The 17,447-nt window shown below is 37.2% G+C and overlaps 1 protein-coding gene across 4 annotated transcripts in view; it reads right to left on the bottom strand.

Annotated features, from left to right (window-relative positions):
• Positions 1-368: 368 nt before the first annotated feature.
• Positions 369-17,447, bottom strand: part of LOC109700738 (torsin-1A-interacting protein 2-like) — a 38,718-nt gene continuing 21,639 nt past the window's right edge. For 3 of the 4 annotated variants that reach the window (XM_074047333.1, XM_074047332.1, XM_074047331.1), the window contains exons 2-6: positions 12,808-12,979; positions 9,385-9,906; positions 7,161-7,682; positions 5,526-5,627; positions 369-4,488 (exon numbers count right to left, since the gene is read on the bottom strand). In XM_074047333.1, coding sequence (XP_073903434.1) covers positions 3,731-4,488; positions 5,526-5,627; positions 7,161-7,682; positions 9,385-9,906; positions 12,808-12,841 — 1,938 coding nt within the window. In that variant the 5' untranslated portion in view covers positions 12,842-12,979 and the 3' untranslated portion in view covers positions 369-3,730. The remainder of the gene's footprint in view (positions 4,489-5,525; positions 5,628-7,160; positions 7,683-9,384; positions 9,907-12,807; positions 12,980-17,447) is intronic. The other variant, XM_074047334.1, reaches the window with a different exon arrangement.

Raw genomic sequence — 17,447 nt, 5'->3', positions numbered from 1 at the left:
TGGATCTAGTTTCAGGTTTTTGCAGACTGCTGACCAGTTTTCCCAGCAGTTTTCGTCGAAGAGGCTGTCTTTTCTCCATGGTACATTTTTAGCACCTTTGATAAGACTGAAATTCTTCATACACACCCACCTCCCACTTGTAAAATACAAGATGACGGGACCCACGCCTACAACACACTCCCAATAGGAACAATGACTCCCTTACTCTTTCTTCACTGATGGCCACTAATGCTGCCTGACCTCACAAGAATTCTTTGGCTCTTCAGCTAACTGCCAAGTGAGGGCAGTTTCCTTTTCCGCCATTAACAACCACATCCTCATTTCTATAAATTTGCTGTTTTGGAAATTTTAATCAAGAATCAGTCAGCTGAGAAAAATTAATGTTTATTTTTTGTAACAACCAGACAACTAATTTGAATAAGGCACATTCAACACCCATACCAAACAAATGCAAAAGCAATCATGGTTGTATAAGGAAGGGAAATACCAAGAAATCTGATATTAATACTGGCAAAGTCCATTAACTTTTTAAGAACACAAAAGCAAAATTCAGTGGAGTTCAAAAATTTTGGTTAGATACATGCCAATAAAAGTGCTGGTGAAAATCATTTTTCTGGATTATTTTCACTCTCACATGTTGCATTTGTTGTATTCTAGCATCAACGTTCATTCTGCTTCCTGCCTTTAACAAACAAAGGCAGAAGACAAACAAAAGCTGTGCAAAGCTACCTCAGTGGCTCGTGTTCAGCTGGTACTTAGCTGAGAGGAAGGTGGATCAGGGCCATGTTGAGTCTCACTAACCAAGCTTTGAGGCATTCAATGAAGTGTTAAAATTACTTTAATGATTTAAAAAATAGAAATAGAAACAAACAGCAATATTACCTTAAGTGCCATCAAATCCCTAGAACTTTTCTGTCACACTCTGGAAACTAGCTAGAAAACCTAACTTTTACCTTAAGGAGGGAAAAAGAAAACCAACTTCAAGTCCAAAGACAGTTTCTGATTCCCCTACCTGCTTCTATAACTCTACTATTACTCAAGAAGATACTTACATTGATGTATAATGTAATGAAAGTTGTTCTGTGAAAAAATTCAAAGGTGATGCTTGGGTATGCTATTATGTGTCCACAAATCATTTTTCTAAGTCAAAACAAAGAAAATGATCTTTCATAATAATGAGAGATGAACTACTAGATACACAGAAATTTGAAAACTTAAAAAATGTAAAAACCAACTAATGGACTGTAAAATTAACCTAAAACAGTACATTAGATAATAGATTTTAATGAAGTGTACATTTTAAAATACAGGTTTATGTTTTAAAAATAAAATCATTTTTATCCAGGTGTGGTGATGCATGCTTGTCATCCCAACACCGAGAAGGCTGAGGCAGAAGGATCACTAGTTTGAGGCCAGTGTGGGCTACACAGCAAAATCCTAGCTCAACATTTTATTCTTGAAAAGACCCAGGGCTAATATACTGTTTCTTTTTAAAATAATTTTTGAAATAGTGGACAGAGGGTTGGGGATGTAGTGCAGCAGCAGAACACTTACAAGGCCCTGGGTTCAAACCCTGGCAGTACAAGAAACAATAGACAGAAAACTGACAATAGTCTCAGTTGACTGCACTTACATATGGAAGGAAAAGTGTGTTTGACAAAGGCGAAACAGTAAACAAAAAATTTTGAAAATTTTAGAAACATATTATCCTCAATTACATGAAAAAACCATATCCAATCAAATGAAGAGACAATTACCTATGTCGCAACTGGGATCTGAGTCTAGAGACTGGTTATGTACAATTCATACTGGTTCCTCTATTAATCTGAGGTAGCACAGGTCAGCAGACCAACATAACAGCTCTACAAGGCACTATTGGCTTTGTGTGATGACCTGCTAGCATCTAAGATCTAAAACTACAGGGAAGAAAATCTAATATGACATACAGATTCTTCTTCAGTTCCCTCTGACTTTATGTTGGATTGACACTGATACTACATTTACTATACTTTAGTTTTGCGCTCAGGTCTTTTCTCAAATCTATTGGAAGTTTCCTTCAAAGTCCCAAATACATACTGTCCCTTCAAGTATGGCCTACACTCAACCGAGCAGACTGAAGGCTTTGATCAAAGCAAATTTGTTTTTCCTGTGGCTGTGATTTTTTAAGTATCAATAAAGATCCTTTATCTTCTTAGTGTTTCCTAAAAATCCTTCCAGACTTTAATTACATGACTTCTTTACTATATACATATATATGGTCTCATAGAAGTAGAGAGGCCAAAACTTAGTTAAAACATTCCAGGACCATGACGATAGTCCATCGGTCAAGATCATTTTACTAGAGTTCTTTCAGAGCTCAAATGCTAATAAAACAGCTACTGTCTCCAATCTGTCTTACAATCAAGGATGTAGTCCAACAATTGATAGTGGCCATTAAAACGTCACAGAATCTACTATTTCTGTTGCTTCTCACTAACATCTCTTTCATGTTTAATTTTCACCTTAATGATATTTCTAACCAGTTGTCAAGAAATGACCTGTATTATACAATGCCTAGCAAATAAGCTACTTGGTAAAGTTATCCCAATATGCCCATGTAAAAACTATTACTAAATAAGTGATTAAAATCTGTTCTTCTGAGATGCCACTCAAACTCTCATCCTAGGCAAGTATCAATTCTATTCAGGGGAGACAGATAGGATTAGCAGAAATGAGCAAAAGCATCAGACACATGCTAGTAAATGCTAGCTTATACATTCTGCTATTTGTATGTAGGTCTTTCTACACAATAAACCTACTTTAATCTTTCCTACTGCTTTCCCTTCTTCTGTTTTTACACCTGATCAATGTTTTACAAACTTCATTATTATAGGTGAAACTCTCTGTACCAATGAAATCTTATAGAGAACCCCAATGTATAAAACAATCAAAAGCAGATATCTCTGCTACAAAGGGGATGCTGCTAGACATGGTTTGAAAATCAATGCTCTAAATCTTTCAAGAAAGCTGAAGTAAAGATTAGCTAATTGAGATTTCTTCATTTCCAATGATTACAATTTCTCTACTGATTACAATATTTTAAGAACATTTTTTAATATAGCTGCTTTTACCTCAGCTTATTAACGGAATAAAAGCATAGTTCCTTACAAACAGTAAGTATTTATATAATAATTCAATGGCTGAATTCTTATTTCCTTTTCTCATACTACTCAAAAGTGCAAATTATTATAAAATATAATTCCATAACTAAGTTATTAAAGTAAGTTTTAAAAAAAATCTTTAAATGTGATAGAAAAGTTTTCTAAAAATTAACATTGCTTCATGACTGTAATTGCTTTAGTCCAAGTCGAAACACTATCAAAAAGGCTCTTTAGAGTAACATTCAAGAAAACAAAAATCACTCTGTAGTTACTCTGACAAGTATATCTTCCTGTGCAATGATTCTGTTGCTGTATTTTGGGACTTAAAAAAATTCCTCAGTTTTACATTATATATCCAACACGATTTGCTTAAAAAGGCAAAAGAAAAAGGTCAATTTTTAGCTTTGTCAAAGCTAAGATTAGAAAGATTTTACAAAAAGTAAATGACATGATCTTCTCTAAAATAAACTCAATTGTGCTTTTCAGGCTGTTCCCACACAGGTACCGACCTCCTTCCACAGAAATGAAAGACCTTTAAACTGACTTTTTTGGAAGCCCCAGGCTTTCTACAACTAACTCTGTGCTTAGTTTTATAAAAGGCATCCCTGTTTTTCTATGATCTGCACTGGCTGGACAGGCAGCACCAGGTGTGAAATACGACTCCACAGACCACTTAATTTGTCTGAGTCCATATTGTTGAAGGAGCTGGGGTTGTCAGAGTTGGTGAACTTGGCCCAGAGTAAATCTCTCACTTTCTCTTCAGTTTCCCTTGGGCCTACGTTTGCTTCTAATGTTTCTTCCTCTAGTAGAACGGTCAGGATGAGGGCCACATCTTTAAAGGCAGCATTCTCATGATCACAATATTTGTAGAAGATCAAGGTGGAGCCTGCAGGAAGGGACTCAAAGTGGTGTACCACAGCAGCCTTCTGACCACTCTCAAATCCATAGCTCAGCTCCAAGTCAACCCACAGCTTGACTGTGTCGCTGTCCTGTGAGGCTCTTCCAGCCCCATCGATTGTAATGGCAGAGACCTTCTGGGAAGAAGTGTAGGCATCAGCAACATGGTGGCTCAGGCACTTCAAGGTCTCCCTTCCCTCTTGAGCTGCTGTAAATATGATGGTGGCTGGCTCGGTGGGATTTGAAGCATTGAGGTGTTTCTGGAGAAACTTACGTCCTCGCTGCCACAGGAAGGAACTCTGGCCCGGAAATTTATCCTTCAATTGGCTGAACTGTGCCAAAAAGGCCTCCAAAGCTGGATTTTTGGGCACTTGATGGGATGGAGAGGAATAGTAGCTACTAACGGAGCTTAGCGCAACAGCCACAACCAGGAGGCCAAGAAGCACAGGACCTGTCAAAGAATGAGAAAATAACAAATGAGAGAACATGAGCTGGAAACAGAGCTTGTGGTAAACTGAAATGAGGTAGATTACTTAAAATTTTTAAACATTCACTCTTAAAATCTACCAGAAATTCCTTTTTTCTTATCTCTTCTCAAATTATTTGAAGATATAATATCTTTGTTAAAAGGGAAAAGCTGAGACAGGCACCAGTGGCTCACAACCATAATCCTAGCTACTCAGGAGGCAGAGATCAGGAGGACTCTGAAGACAGCCTGGGCAAATAGTTCGTGAGACAATATCTCAAAAAAACCCATCACAAAAAAAAAAAAAAAAAAAAAGAGAGAGAGAGAGGAGTAGCTCAAGCAGTTAAGAGCACCTGCCTAGCAAGTGTGAAGCCCTGAGTTCAAACCCTAGTGCCTCTCCAAAAAAAAAAAAAAAAAAAGAAGGGAAAAGCTGTCTGCATGTATTTTTTGTTGTTGCTGCAACTAATGATGCACTTTAGAAGTGAGCTATGAGGATCTTCTTCCACTTTATCAAAGTAGTTACTACCCAAAATAGACCCCGCTTTTAGGAGTCCAAACTTAAAAATGAGCTGGGCATGGTGGCATCCACAATGCCAGCACTCGGGAGGCTGAGGCAGGAGGAAGGCAAGCTCAAGGCCAGTCTGGGCTACATAGTAAGACCCTGTCCCCCAAAATAAATTAATTTAAAAAATAAATAAAAATAAGCCTTAAAAATGGCACTTGAGAAGTTAGCATCCTCTAAGTGAAAAGGTAGTTTTATTTTCTTAATTATGAAAAATCCTGCCTACTATAGGAATTTCTATTTTGTTAAGCACAGCAAAATACCAGCCAGTAACCCTAACGAGAAAAAAAAAAACCCTAAAACTTCATTGCTCTAGTTTACTACGACTTACTATGGAACATTTTTTAAAAAGTATATTAATACCACATTAACACTGTTCAAATGTACTAGTTTTTAGGCATTATCACTAAAGATTCATGAATGTGAATCAACACTGAAATAAAACTAGGTTTGTTCTCACCATAGCGCCAAAAGCACTTTTTATTAATCTTTCTCAAGGTATCCCGTGCAAGCTCTTCATTCTCTTCCACTGCTTGTGCTTCTTCTTTATGATTTTTGGCCTCTGGGAGAAGAAAGGAATAATGCTACTTTTGGAAAGGACATGGTAAGAATGTGTATACCTTTATTCCTCTCTATAATTCATGGAATTTTCTTTTACAACAGCAAGATTATAGATTAGCCCATCCCACTACATTAGGTTCTTTCCCACAATTCTTGCAGTACTGGGGATTAAACACATGGCCTTATACAAGCTAGGCAAGCACTCTATTACTGAGCTATATCCCCAGTCCTAAATTGCATTTTTTAAACACTATTTTATTTTTTCCACTCACAGTGAACCTGCACAAGGTGAAACTCTAATGGGAGATAATGGTAAATTCAATACATTCATTCACTTAGTCAAGAAATATAAAGTTGCTTCTACATGCCAGGGACCAAAGAATATAACGAAAGAAATGGCCCTAGTCTTTGTCTTCACAGACTATTTTCTAATGACTACTGATTTCATTGATTTGCAGTGAAACATGAATTACTACCCCTAGGTCAAGTCCCTGATAAACACAATGTCATATATTGTATGTTCTTCTCAACTGGCAAATGGGCATTTCAGACTGAAAGCTCTTCAAGGTACTCATAAAATATAAATTCACATGTACAATCAGAAAGTAAAAACTGCAGAAACCCTGGGTATCATCTCACCCAATGTCTTCATTTTGCATATAGTAACGAAATTAAGAGACTTGCCTGAGACTACCAAAGTTATCAATGTGATAGGACCACAACTAGAATCCACAGCTTACGAGTTAAGGATTTAGCACATTGCAACTTCTTCCTTCATAAGAGAAGATATGCCTAGTCCCCTTAACTTGAAAGCAGGGGAAAGTCAGGTGGAAAATTAATCGATTTGCTCAAAGTCCCATCAAACTGAAGTACAATTGAGTTCAGTACACAGTACCATTAGCACTCATTTTAAAATGTACTCACTCTTGATTTATGTAACATTTAGTTTCCCAAAAGGTAAGATAATTAAAAAAATTTAAGCCAAATATCATCATAAGAAACAAAGAACCACAGACAAATTCTTTTTTTAAAAAAAGTCATGTTCCTTTTGTCATATTTCATTAATATAAAAAGTAAATAAACATATTATATCAAAATGTGGTGTATGTGTAGAAGCAGCTTAATATAGTAGAATAAATTACTCTAGATTAGCAATTTCATTCCAGGGCTGGTGGAGTGGCTTAAGTGGTACAGTACCTCTGTAGCAAGTATAAGGCCCTGAGTTCAAACACAAGTACCACCAAAAAAAATAAGACATTAGAAACTCCATTCCAGTGTTCTAACAATTTTAATGACATTGAGCAAGGTCCAAATACCTTAATTAATGAAAGACAAAATTTCTCTGAGGGCTGGATATGTGGCTCAAGTGATAGACCACCTGCCTCACAAGTGTGAGGCTCTGAGTTCAAACCCTAGTACTGCTTAAAACAATAATAATAACAATAATAGTTTTCTGAAAAGAAGGTCACTGACTTATGCTATGTTCTCAGGGCACTACAAAAGAAGGCAGTTGTAGTTCAGTATGTTCTCTCACCTGGCACAGGCAGTCGCCTCCTCAGTGAATCCTGGCTCTCTGGCCCTGAACTGGGATGACCTGAACTGTGGGCACCTGGAGAATCTGCAGTAGGTGGCTCCTGAGAGGTTTCAGTTCTGTCCCTCGCTTCCTCAGGGAAAGCTGCAGAACTGCTTCCCAAGTGTGCATTCGCTCTTCCCACCTTGTCGCTTGGAGAAGGGTTAGGATCTGGATCCAAGGGTTCCTCACCCAGACTTTCTGAAGAGAGGTGATCCCCTTGCTCTCCATCCTGAAAACTCGGGCTATTCTCATGCTCTGCTTTATCCTTTTGATGTTTCTCAAATTTTATTTCATCTGGGCTTTCTGATTTATCACCAGTGTCTTCACATTCTGGGCCTTTTGAAATCTCTACCTCTTGCTGGTCTTTGTTAAGTCCAGAGGCAGGGTGTAGGACCTGACCTTCTTCAGTATCACTTGGTGTGACTGTGGTCTCCTGTGTCTGAGAATTTATTGGTGGATCATTTTCCAAATCCTTCTGAGAGTCTAGTAAAATAAAAATTTATACTTTTTAATTCAAAAAGAGTCCCTTTATTTTTTTGTCCTGATTAGCCAATATTTTGATTTTCGTGGTTTATAAGGCATTCTTCCTAAACATTACTTGTCTTGGATCCCACTAAAGGTAATTAAAACAGATTTATTATCTTGTTAATAAATCTAACAACTAACACGATGTAAAACAACTCTAAGTGATAAAAACAACTTTTGGTTATATTAAATATACCCTCTTAAACCAGGAGTGATGGTACATGCTTGTAATTCCAGTTTGTAATTCCGGCAGGAGGATTGAGGGTTCAAGGCCAGCCTGAGCTATATAGTGAGACCCTGTCCCCCAAAAAAATATAGAGCCAGATGTGGTGGTGTATACCTGTAATCTTAGCATTCAGGAGGTAGAGGCAGGAGCATCAGGAGTTTGAGGCCAGTGTGGGGTACTTACAGAGTTCCAGGCTAGCCTGGGCTATATGGTGAGACCCTATCTCAAAAACAAACACAACATATGTATAAATATGTACAATATGTATAAAATACATAAATATATGTATCATCTGTACGCCCTCACTTTCCACTCCCCTTATATCAGTTAATTGAAGCAGATTCTGGAATCCTGTAATTTTAGCCATAAATGTCAGAATACATATCACTAAAAGATAAGGATTTTTTTCTTTTTGGTGGTACTGGGATTTGAACTCAAGGCTTCATGCTTGCTAGGCAGGCACGTTATCATTTGAGGCACTCTGTCAGCCCAGATTCTTTTTTTCAAACACAATCGCAATATACTTATCATACCTAAAAAGATAGATAGTAATTTCTTAGTCTTATCCCCAGTACCACCAAAAACAAACAAATAAAAAACCCCCTGTAATTTCTTAGTTTCATTAAATAATTGGCATGTATATTTTTCTGATTGTCTCATAAATGTTTCTTTTCTTTCTTTCTTTCTTTTTTTTTTTTGGTGGTCCTGGGAATTGAACCCAGGGCCTTGTGCCTGCTAGGCAAGTGCTGTACCAACCGAGCTACATTCCCAGCCTAATAAATGTTTCTTTAGAGGTTTATTCTAAACCAATGAAAGATTACATATAGGTAAATACTCTTCCCTAATGAAAGGCAACAATTATCGATGCAGTGCAAACCATCATGCAAAACACTGATGGGAAATTTTATAATGGATGAACCAGATTAACAACTGCTTAACTCAATGATTAATCTTAATATAAAAAACAAAATGCAACAAACAAAACAAGCAAACAAACAAACAGAAAAATCAGGTACCAGTGGCTCACAACTGTAACCCAGCTACTTTGTAGGCTGAGATTGGGAGGATGAAGGTTCAAGGCCAGTCCAGGCAGGGAGTTTGTGAGACCTGCTCCCAACCTACAGCTGGGCGCAGCGGCATCTGCCTATCAGTCTAAACTCTGAGGGAGGCTAAGACTGGGAAGATTGTGGTTCCAGGCTCATCTGAGCAAAAAGAGACATCCTATTTTCAAAATAACAGAGCAAAAAGGGCTAGAGGTGTGGCTCAAGAAGTAAAGCACTTCCTTGTAAGTGTGAGGCTCTGAGTTCAAACTCTAGTACTGCTTAAAACAATAATAATAACAATAATAGTTTTCTGAAAAGAAAGTCACTGACTTATGCTATGTTCTCAGGGCACTACAAAAGAAGGCAGTTGTAGTTCAGTATGTTCTCTCACCTGGCACAGGCAGTCGCCTCCTCAGTGAATCCTGGCTCTCTGGCCCTGAACTGGGATGACCTGAACTGTGGGCACCTGGAGAATCTGCAGTAGGTGGCTCCTGAGAGGCTTCAGTTCTGTCCCTCGCTTCCTCAGGGAAAGCTGTAGAACTGCTTCCCATGTGTGCATTTGCTCTTCCCACCTTGTCGCTTGGAGAAGGGTTAGGATCTGGATCCAAGGGTTCCTCACCCAGACTTTCTGAAGAGAGGTGATCCCCTTGCTCTCCATCCTGAAAACTCGGGCTATTCTCATGCTCTGCTTTATCCTTTTGATGTTTCTCAAATTTTATTTCATCTGGGCTTTCTGATTTATCACCAGTGTCTTCACATTCTGGGCCTTTTGAAATCTCTACCTCTTGCTGGTCTTTGTTAAGTCCAGAGGCAGGGTGTAGGACCTGACCTTCTTCAGTATCACTTGGTGTGACTGTGGTCTCCTGTGTCTGAGAATTTATTGGTGGATCATTTTTCAAATCCTTCTGAGAGTCTAGTAAAATAAAAATTTATACTTTTTAATTCAAAAAGAGTCCCTTTATTTTTTTGTCCTGATTAGCCAATATTTTGATTTTCGTGGTTTATAAGGCATTCTTCCTAAACATTACTTGTCTTGGATCCCACTAAAGGTAATTAAAACAGATTTATTATCTTGTTAATAAATCTAACAACTAACACGATGTAAAACAACTCTAAGTGATAAAAACAACTTTTGGTTATATTAAATATACCCTCTTAAACCAGGAGTGATGGTACATGCTTGTAATTCCAGTTTGTAATTCCGGCAGGAGGATTGAGGGTTCAAGGCCAGCCTGAGCTATATAGTGAGACCCTGTCCCCCAAAAAAATATAGAGTCAGATGTGGTGGTGTATACCTGTAATCTTAGCATTCAGGAGGTAGAGGCAGGAGCATCAGGAGTTTGAGGCCAGTGTGGGGTACTTACAGAGTTCCAGGCTAGCCTGGGCTATATGGTGAGACCCTATCTCAAAAACAAACACAACATATGTATAAATATGTACAATATGTATAAAATACATAAATATATGTATCATCTGTACGCCCTCACTTTCCACTCCCCTTATATCAGTTAATTGAAGCAGATTCTGGAATCCTGTAATTTTAGCCATAAATGTCAGAATACATATCACTAAAAGATAAGGATTTTTTTCTTTTTGGTGGTACTGGGATTTGAACTCAAGGCTTCATGCTTGCTAGGCAGGCACGCTATCATTTGAGGCACTCTGTCAGCCCAGATTCTTTTTTTCAAACACAATCGCAATATACTTATCATACCTAAAAAGATAGATAGTAATTTCTTAGTCTTATCCCCAGTACCACCAAAAACAAACAAATAAAAAACCCCCTGTAATTTCTTAGTTTCATTAAATAATTGGCATGTATATTTTTCTGATTGTCTCATAAATGTTTCTTTTCTTTCTTTCTTTTTTTTTTTGGTGGTCCTGGGAATTGAACCCAGGGCCTTGTGCCTGCTAGGCAAGTGCTGTACCAACCGAGCTACATTCCCAGCCTAATAAATGTTTCTTTAGAGGTTTATTCTCATCTGAGCAAAAAGAGACATCCTATTTTCAAAATAAGCAGAGCAAAAAGGGCTACAGGTGTGGCTCAAGAAGTAAAGCACTTCCTTGCAAGTTGTGAAGCCCTTAGTTCAACCACCAGTATTGCAAAACAAACAGAGGAAACCAGGCATCATTAAACTCCCAGTACAGTGCAATATGAAATACACTATCCCATCTATGAAGCATTTTTGCCCAGCAACTGAACTTGAATCTGATTAACTTACGAGAGCTAACCACTAGTTTCTTAGGGATGCAGGGAGAAAGTAAATTATGCCTCAAGAATTTAATCAGGTCATGCACAGTGGTGCAATGCCTGTAATCCCAGCACTCAGGAAGAATTGGCAGGAGGACTGAAAGTTCACGGTCCACCTGAGCTACATAGTAATGCCCTGTCTCAAAAAAACCAGGGGCTGGAAACTAGAGGTGGAGAGGTAGCTCAGTAGTAGAGTGCTTGCTTAGCATGGGCAAGGCCTGGGTTCTATCCACAGCTCTGCCAAAAAAAAAGTAAGCAGCAAAATCCAGAATGTAGGAAATTCCACAGGATAAAAACACTTTGTTTTTTAAATAATGGCAGGAAATAAAAATAAGTGACCAAAAAGCGGGGAGGGGGGGGAGGAAGAAGAGTAACCTTTCTTAAAAGACACATCAATCAACTATGATATATAGACCACAATGTTTAGATACAGTTTCAAATAAACCAATCCCCAAGGAAGTACTTATAAGGCTGGAGATGTAGCTCAGTGGTAGTGCTTGCCTAGTATGTATAAGAAATTACTATGCATCTTATCCTTTAGAGATATTCCATATTTATGGACAAAATCTCAGGATATATAAAAGTTGTCTGAATTAAAAGTGAGGGAAGAGAACAGTGAGGGTACATATGAAACAATATTTGCCTTACATTGGTTGACAGTGCATGAAGCTAATGGGTCCATGAGGTTCGCTTCATCTCTTTACTTCTACATATGTGTGAAATATTATATAATAAAGCTTTAAAACAAGAGCAGTCTAAAAGACATATCAGCAACATGTAGTGTGTGGCCCAACTATAAAGAAAAAAATAAACTGTTAAGAAAAAAAATCACAAGATGGTTTGATAAATGTGCAGTCTGACAGGGTACATGATGGAATTAAACAATAATTATGTTTTAGATGTGATGATTATTTTGATTATGTTTTTCAAAGTAATCTATCTTTAAGAGACATAAACCAAAGTGTTTATGAATAAAATTTATGTCTTGCATTTACGTTAAAATCATCCAGAGCAGGTAACAAGATCAGCACTATGTTGGTAATAGTTGAAGTTGGATGTTGAATACATGGGGGTTCATTACACTGCTCTATTTTTATGTATTTAAAAAACTTCCTTAATAGGAGACTTAAATATGTCCCCTTTCTCTACTCTATTCCATATTTTACCTTTGTGTATCTCCTCTATGTACCTATAAGCAGGATAAATACTTTAATCCTCATCTCTACCAATAATTAAAAGATACAGCATATCATAGGGTTTTTTTAATTTAATAAATATAACTCTAAAATTCTTTCTACCAGCTTTTTAAGGCACACTATATTTTGCCAATACAGCAGGTTCCCACTATTGGATCCTAAAACATTTATCTTCCTTATATTAACGATTAGGATCTGATACTGTGGTAAAATTCAGTAAATATGGAGAACAAGAATAATCATAAGAAATTAATCCATTGAATTAGCTTTTGACTTCACAGCATCAGTTTCAGTCACTAGAGATGTTCTCTTAGCACAGCCCTGGCAGCTGACAGCACAAACCTCAGCACTGTACAACTTGTCTTACCCTCTGGAGGATCCCTAAGTCCACAGTCGGTCATGTTTCTACCTCTTCAGAGTTTGGGACACTTTTTTAGTGTCTGGTTTTCCTTGTGAAGATACCTCGTTTTCTTCTTGTCCCAAGTACCAAAAGACTCATGCTTCCCGTGGACCCAGGAAACAAGGCATATATACAGTAACTAAAATAAAATGAAAAAAATTAAATGACATTTTATCCATTCAAGGGCAAACACCCATTTCAACTTCATTGATTAATCTCTTTAGTTTGGATAGTATTTCCTCTTGGAAATCTTTTTTGTTGTTGTTGTGGGACTGGAGTTTGAACTCAGGACTTTGCACTTACAAAACAGGTGTTCTACCACTTGAGCCACACCTCCAGTCTGGTTATTTTTTTGCTCTGGTTATTTTGGAGATTCAATCTTGCAAACTATTTGCCTGAACTGGCCTCAAACCTTAATCCTCCCGGTCTGAATCTCCTAAATAGCTAGGATTACAGGTGTGAGCCACTGGCACCTGGCTCCTCTTGAAAACCTTAAGAAAAATTGCTTCCTGCCTTTCATCAGCATCACACTCCAAATTCTACACTATCATCCTTGCATAGATGTCACACTCTCCTAGTATATAGTTGAAAAAGCGAAAGAAATAACATCAAAAATTTTCAAGAGCCTTGAGTTTAAATAAAAAATCCTTCTAAAAGTAGAAGCTGAGGAAATAACTGCAGATTTCTTTCATGCCCTCAAGCTCTGTTCCATGTTATTTTCTCATAGCATGCCCACTACAATTTCAATGGACAGGTGCCACCTATAAACTCCAATGATCGCCTTGAGGTACAGGAATTACATCATTGTTTTTTTTTTTTTTTTTTTTACAGTACTAGTGTTTGAATTCAGAGCCTCCTGCCTGCTAGGCAGGTGCTCTACCACTTAAACCACATCCCCAAGCCCCTTCGGCTTCAGGCTGTTTTTCAGATACTGTCTCACATTTTTGCCCAGGGATGGCCTTGCAATCTTCCTCCCTATGCCTCCCCATGTAGCCATCACACCTTGCAAATCACTGACATCTTAGTGGATTTCTCCCAGCAATCTTTTTTGTAAAATATGGAGGCAGAAAATACAATGTCTTTTTATACAATACCCAAAAAAGACAGATAAACTATAATGAGCTTTATATAAAAGAATCAAAGTGAGAGGTAGTTTATAGGCACTCACTAAAAATCTCATTTTATATTTAAATCTTATTGACAAAAACAAATTCATCAGTAAGTTACTTAACCTTCCAAATCTGTAAAAATGAGACTGAAGATTGCTACAGGATTAAATACAAAAATTTATGTGAGTTTTGTAAAGTGTTAGTTTTTGATAGCCTATTTGAGAGGCATATCAATTAGCTTTATGTTTCTTCCACAGTACTCTTGTAAAATTTTACAAATTAAAATATTTAATTCCAAATGTCTAACACAGTGGACAGTGTACAGTTAAGAACTCTATATTTTATTTGTAAAGGATATGAAGCAGTGATACAATATGTTAACTGGAAGGGAGGTTAGGGACAGGCCCTTCTTCCTGCTGTGTGAACAATTAGGGACATGTCAGATTTGAAGTGTTCCTTGTTACCCCTTTTATCTTTTTCAAACTCTTGGGTTTGGGCTTTCAGTTTTTTGGTTTTGTGTTTTTTTTTTCCCCCCAGTGCTGTGGATGGAATGCAGGGCCTCAGGCATGCTGGGCAGGTGCTCTACCACTGAACCAACTATATTCTCCAGCCCCTCTGCTTTTCTTTTTCGTTTTTTTCTTTTTTGCAGCATGGGGTTTGAACTCAGGGCCTAATGCTTGCTAGGCAGGTGCTCTACCACTTGAACCACTCTGCTGGCCCTTTTTTGTGTTGGGTTTATTTAAGATGGTCTTGAGAACTATTTGGCCGGGAATGGCTTTTAACATTGATCCTCCTGATTTCTGCCTCCTGAGTAGCTAGGATTACAGTTGTGAGCCAGTGGCACCTTGAGCAACTTTTCTTTTAATTACTATCATAAATTACAAGAAAGGTTTTTTTTTTTTCCTATCTTAGTTCATCATAGAAAATTAAAAAAAAAAAAGTTCCTGACAGCAAAAACCAAGAAAACAATAATCAAGTATATTTTAGTTTCTTGAACAAGATATAAAATATAGCACCGAAAAAAATTTTAGAAACAAAGATGCTATTCGCAGTAAGTATAAGGTACGCAGTAATAGAAACTAAAAAGGACCTGGTAATAAATCCAACAATGAATGTGCAAGAACTTAGAGAGAGGCAACTGTTTATTTAAAAAAATAATAACTTTAGAGCAAAAAGCTTATTAGTTAAGGATTTAGAGCAGACCTAAATAACCAGGAAAATATACCATATGCATAGACAGTATGAATCAAAACCACTGGTGTCAAATTTTCTCCAATTAAATGAAATCTATAAATTCAATGCAATTTGAAACGCTCAAGAGATTTTTGACTGCTGTTGGTTTTTACTGGAACGGAGAATCTAAAAGTCACAAAGAGCAAGCAGCAGAACATCAAGAAGAGTTAAGATAACTGAAAAAAAGGGGGCTAAGACTCTCATTACAAACAGTAGGGCATTCATGCAAGAATAGATAAACAATACAAAGAACAGTCAAGAAATACATGTGTGCATTCATAAAGGGAATTGACTAAGTGGCAAAAGGTAAGGAGTGGACTAATAAATAGTTTAAGGACAATTAAATAGCAAAAAAAAGCTATTCTGGATTAAAGATCTAAATGTAAAAAGCAAAACTGTGAAACTTTCAAAAGAAAATAATCAAGTATATTGATTCTTGAACAAGATATAAAATATACAAAACATAAGGGAAATTTTGACAAATGTGACATAAAATTTTTAAATTTCTATACAAATAAGGATATCAAAATTAAAAGGTAAGTCATTGACTAGCAAAATATCTGAACACATATAACCAGTAAGAGATTAATATCCAGCATATATTCGAACTCCCACAAATCAGTAAAAGACAAATAATGTTATTTTTAAAAAGTGGCTAAAGAGATGAACAAGCAGCTCAACAATGAGGAAACCTAAAAGCCTAATGAATATGTAAATAGTCAAAGAAATGAAGAAATAAATTAATGAGATACCATTTCTCAATCAACAGATTGGCAGAAAGTTAAAATCAGGCAGCACCAAGTGTTAGTGAGAACTTAAGAGACACACAGAGCTCTCTTCAACCCTATGGGCAGTGAAGGAAAGTATTCCTACCACCTGGAGAGCAAGATGGCAAGCAAAGTTAAGACACATCTTTTACAAATCAGCAATTTAGCCCTAGTATGTCTGTTGCAGTATTATTTAAAATGAGGAAAAATTAGAAAACCTAACCATTCATTAATAGGGAAGTGGGTTAAAAAAACTGTGGCATACTCTCACAATGTAGTATTACATATGGCAATTAAAAAGAACATTAGATTTCAAAAATTATACAAGTACAGCATTATAGCATCTATATAAAATTTAAGAAGCATATAATACTACTAAATAGAATGACTCAAAAAGAATTGCACAAGGGGCTAAAAATAAACCAACTACTGATACATGACACAGCATGGAGGAATCTAAAAATGAAAAGAAGCCTGGTGCCAGGGCTCACACCTGAAATCCTAGCTACGCAGGAGGCAGAGATCAGGAGCATCGAAGTTTGAAGCCAGAGGGGGCAAATAGTTCTGGAGACCCTATCATGAAAATAACCAACGCAAAAAAGCGCTGGTGGAGTAGCTCAAGTAGTAATGTCTGCCTAGCAAGTGTGAGGTCCTTCAGTGGTAGATTGCTTGCATAGTATACGAGGCCCTGGATTCGATCTCCAACATCAGAAATAGTCATCTAAGGTGACAGAAAGATTAGTGGTTACTGAGGGAAGGAGTATGTGCTGGAAAACAGCATGAGGAAATCTTGAGGTGATGAAAGTGTTCCACTTATCAAACTTAAAGTCTGCATGTTTATTTTATGTAGATTATTCTCAGTAAACTTCACCGTACACAGAACTGAATGCTTTAAAATGTTTTATTTGGTAAGGACAATGCAGTCAGCAAAGGAACCATCACAGACATCTCTTATTTCTGCAAACACCTTTCCTGTCACAAAGCACAGGCCAATCCTGTGACTTAACTCAGTCCCTCTGTAATCTATCACCTCTGCTCACTGTTGAAATAGCATTCCCTTAAGGCCGTAAGGGAAAAGTGAGATAAACATGGAAGCTCTTGACACATCCTCACAAAAAAGACATATGGTCAGGTATCCAAAAGACCTGGAGGCCATTGTTCAGAAACAGGTCAATCTTTTGAGCAGCGTCAAATTCAGATCAGGAAATGTGTTCATTAAGAACTTCATAATAAAAGTGAGGCATGGCCTCATCTTGACCAAAAATGGGGTTGTTGGAGACTTACTGTAGGGTAGGAAAAACAAATCTGTGAGCTTGTCCAGAAAAAAGATACCTTTCATGTTTTCTTTTGCAATAAGGAACTGATAAAGAGCTATGTGCTTCATACAGCACAAAACACCCTGACTTTTAGTGAATTCCTTACAAATTCAACCAGGAAATACTGAATTTCAGTTTCTGCTTAAATAATGGCCTCATTCCCTGCCAACATCTCCATTTCC

The sequence above is a fragment of the Castor canadensis genome, chromosome 11 (genome assembly GCF_047511655.1).
Source record: "Castor canadensis chromosome 11, mCasCan1.hap1v2, whole genome shotgun sequence".
Classification (NCBI taxonomy): Eukaryota; Metazoa; Chordata; class Mammalia; order Rodentia; family Castoridae; genus Castor; species Castor canadensis.
The sequence above is the reverse complement of the archived record's forward strand: the minus strand, read 5'-3'. Positions and strand labels throughout refer to the sequence as shown.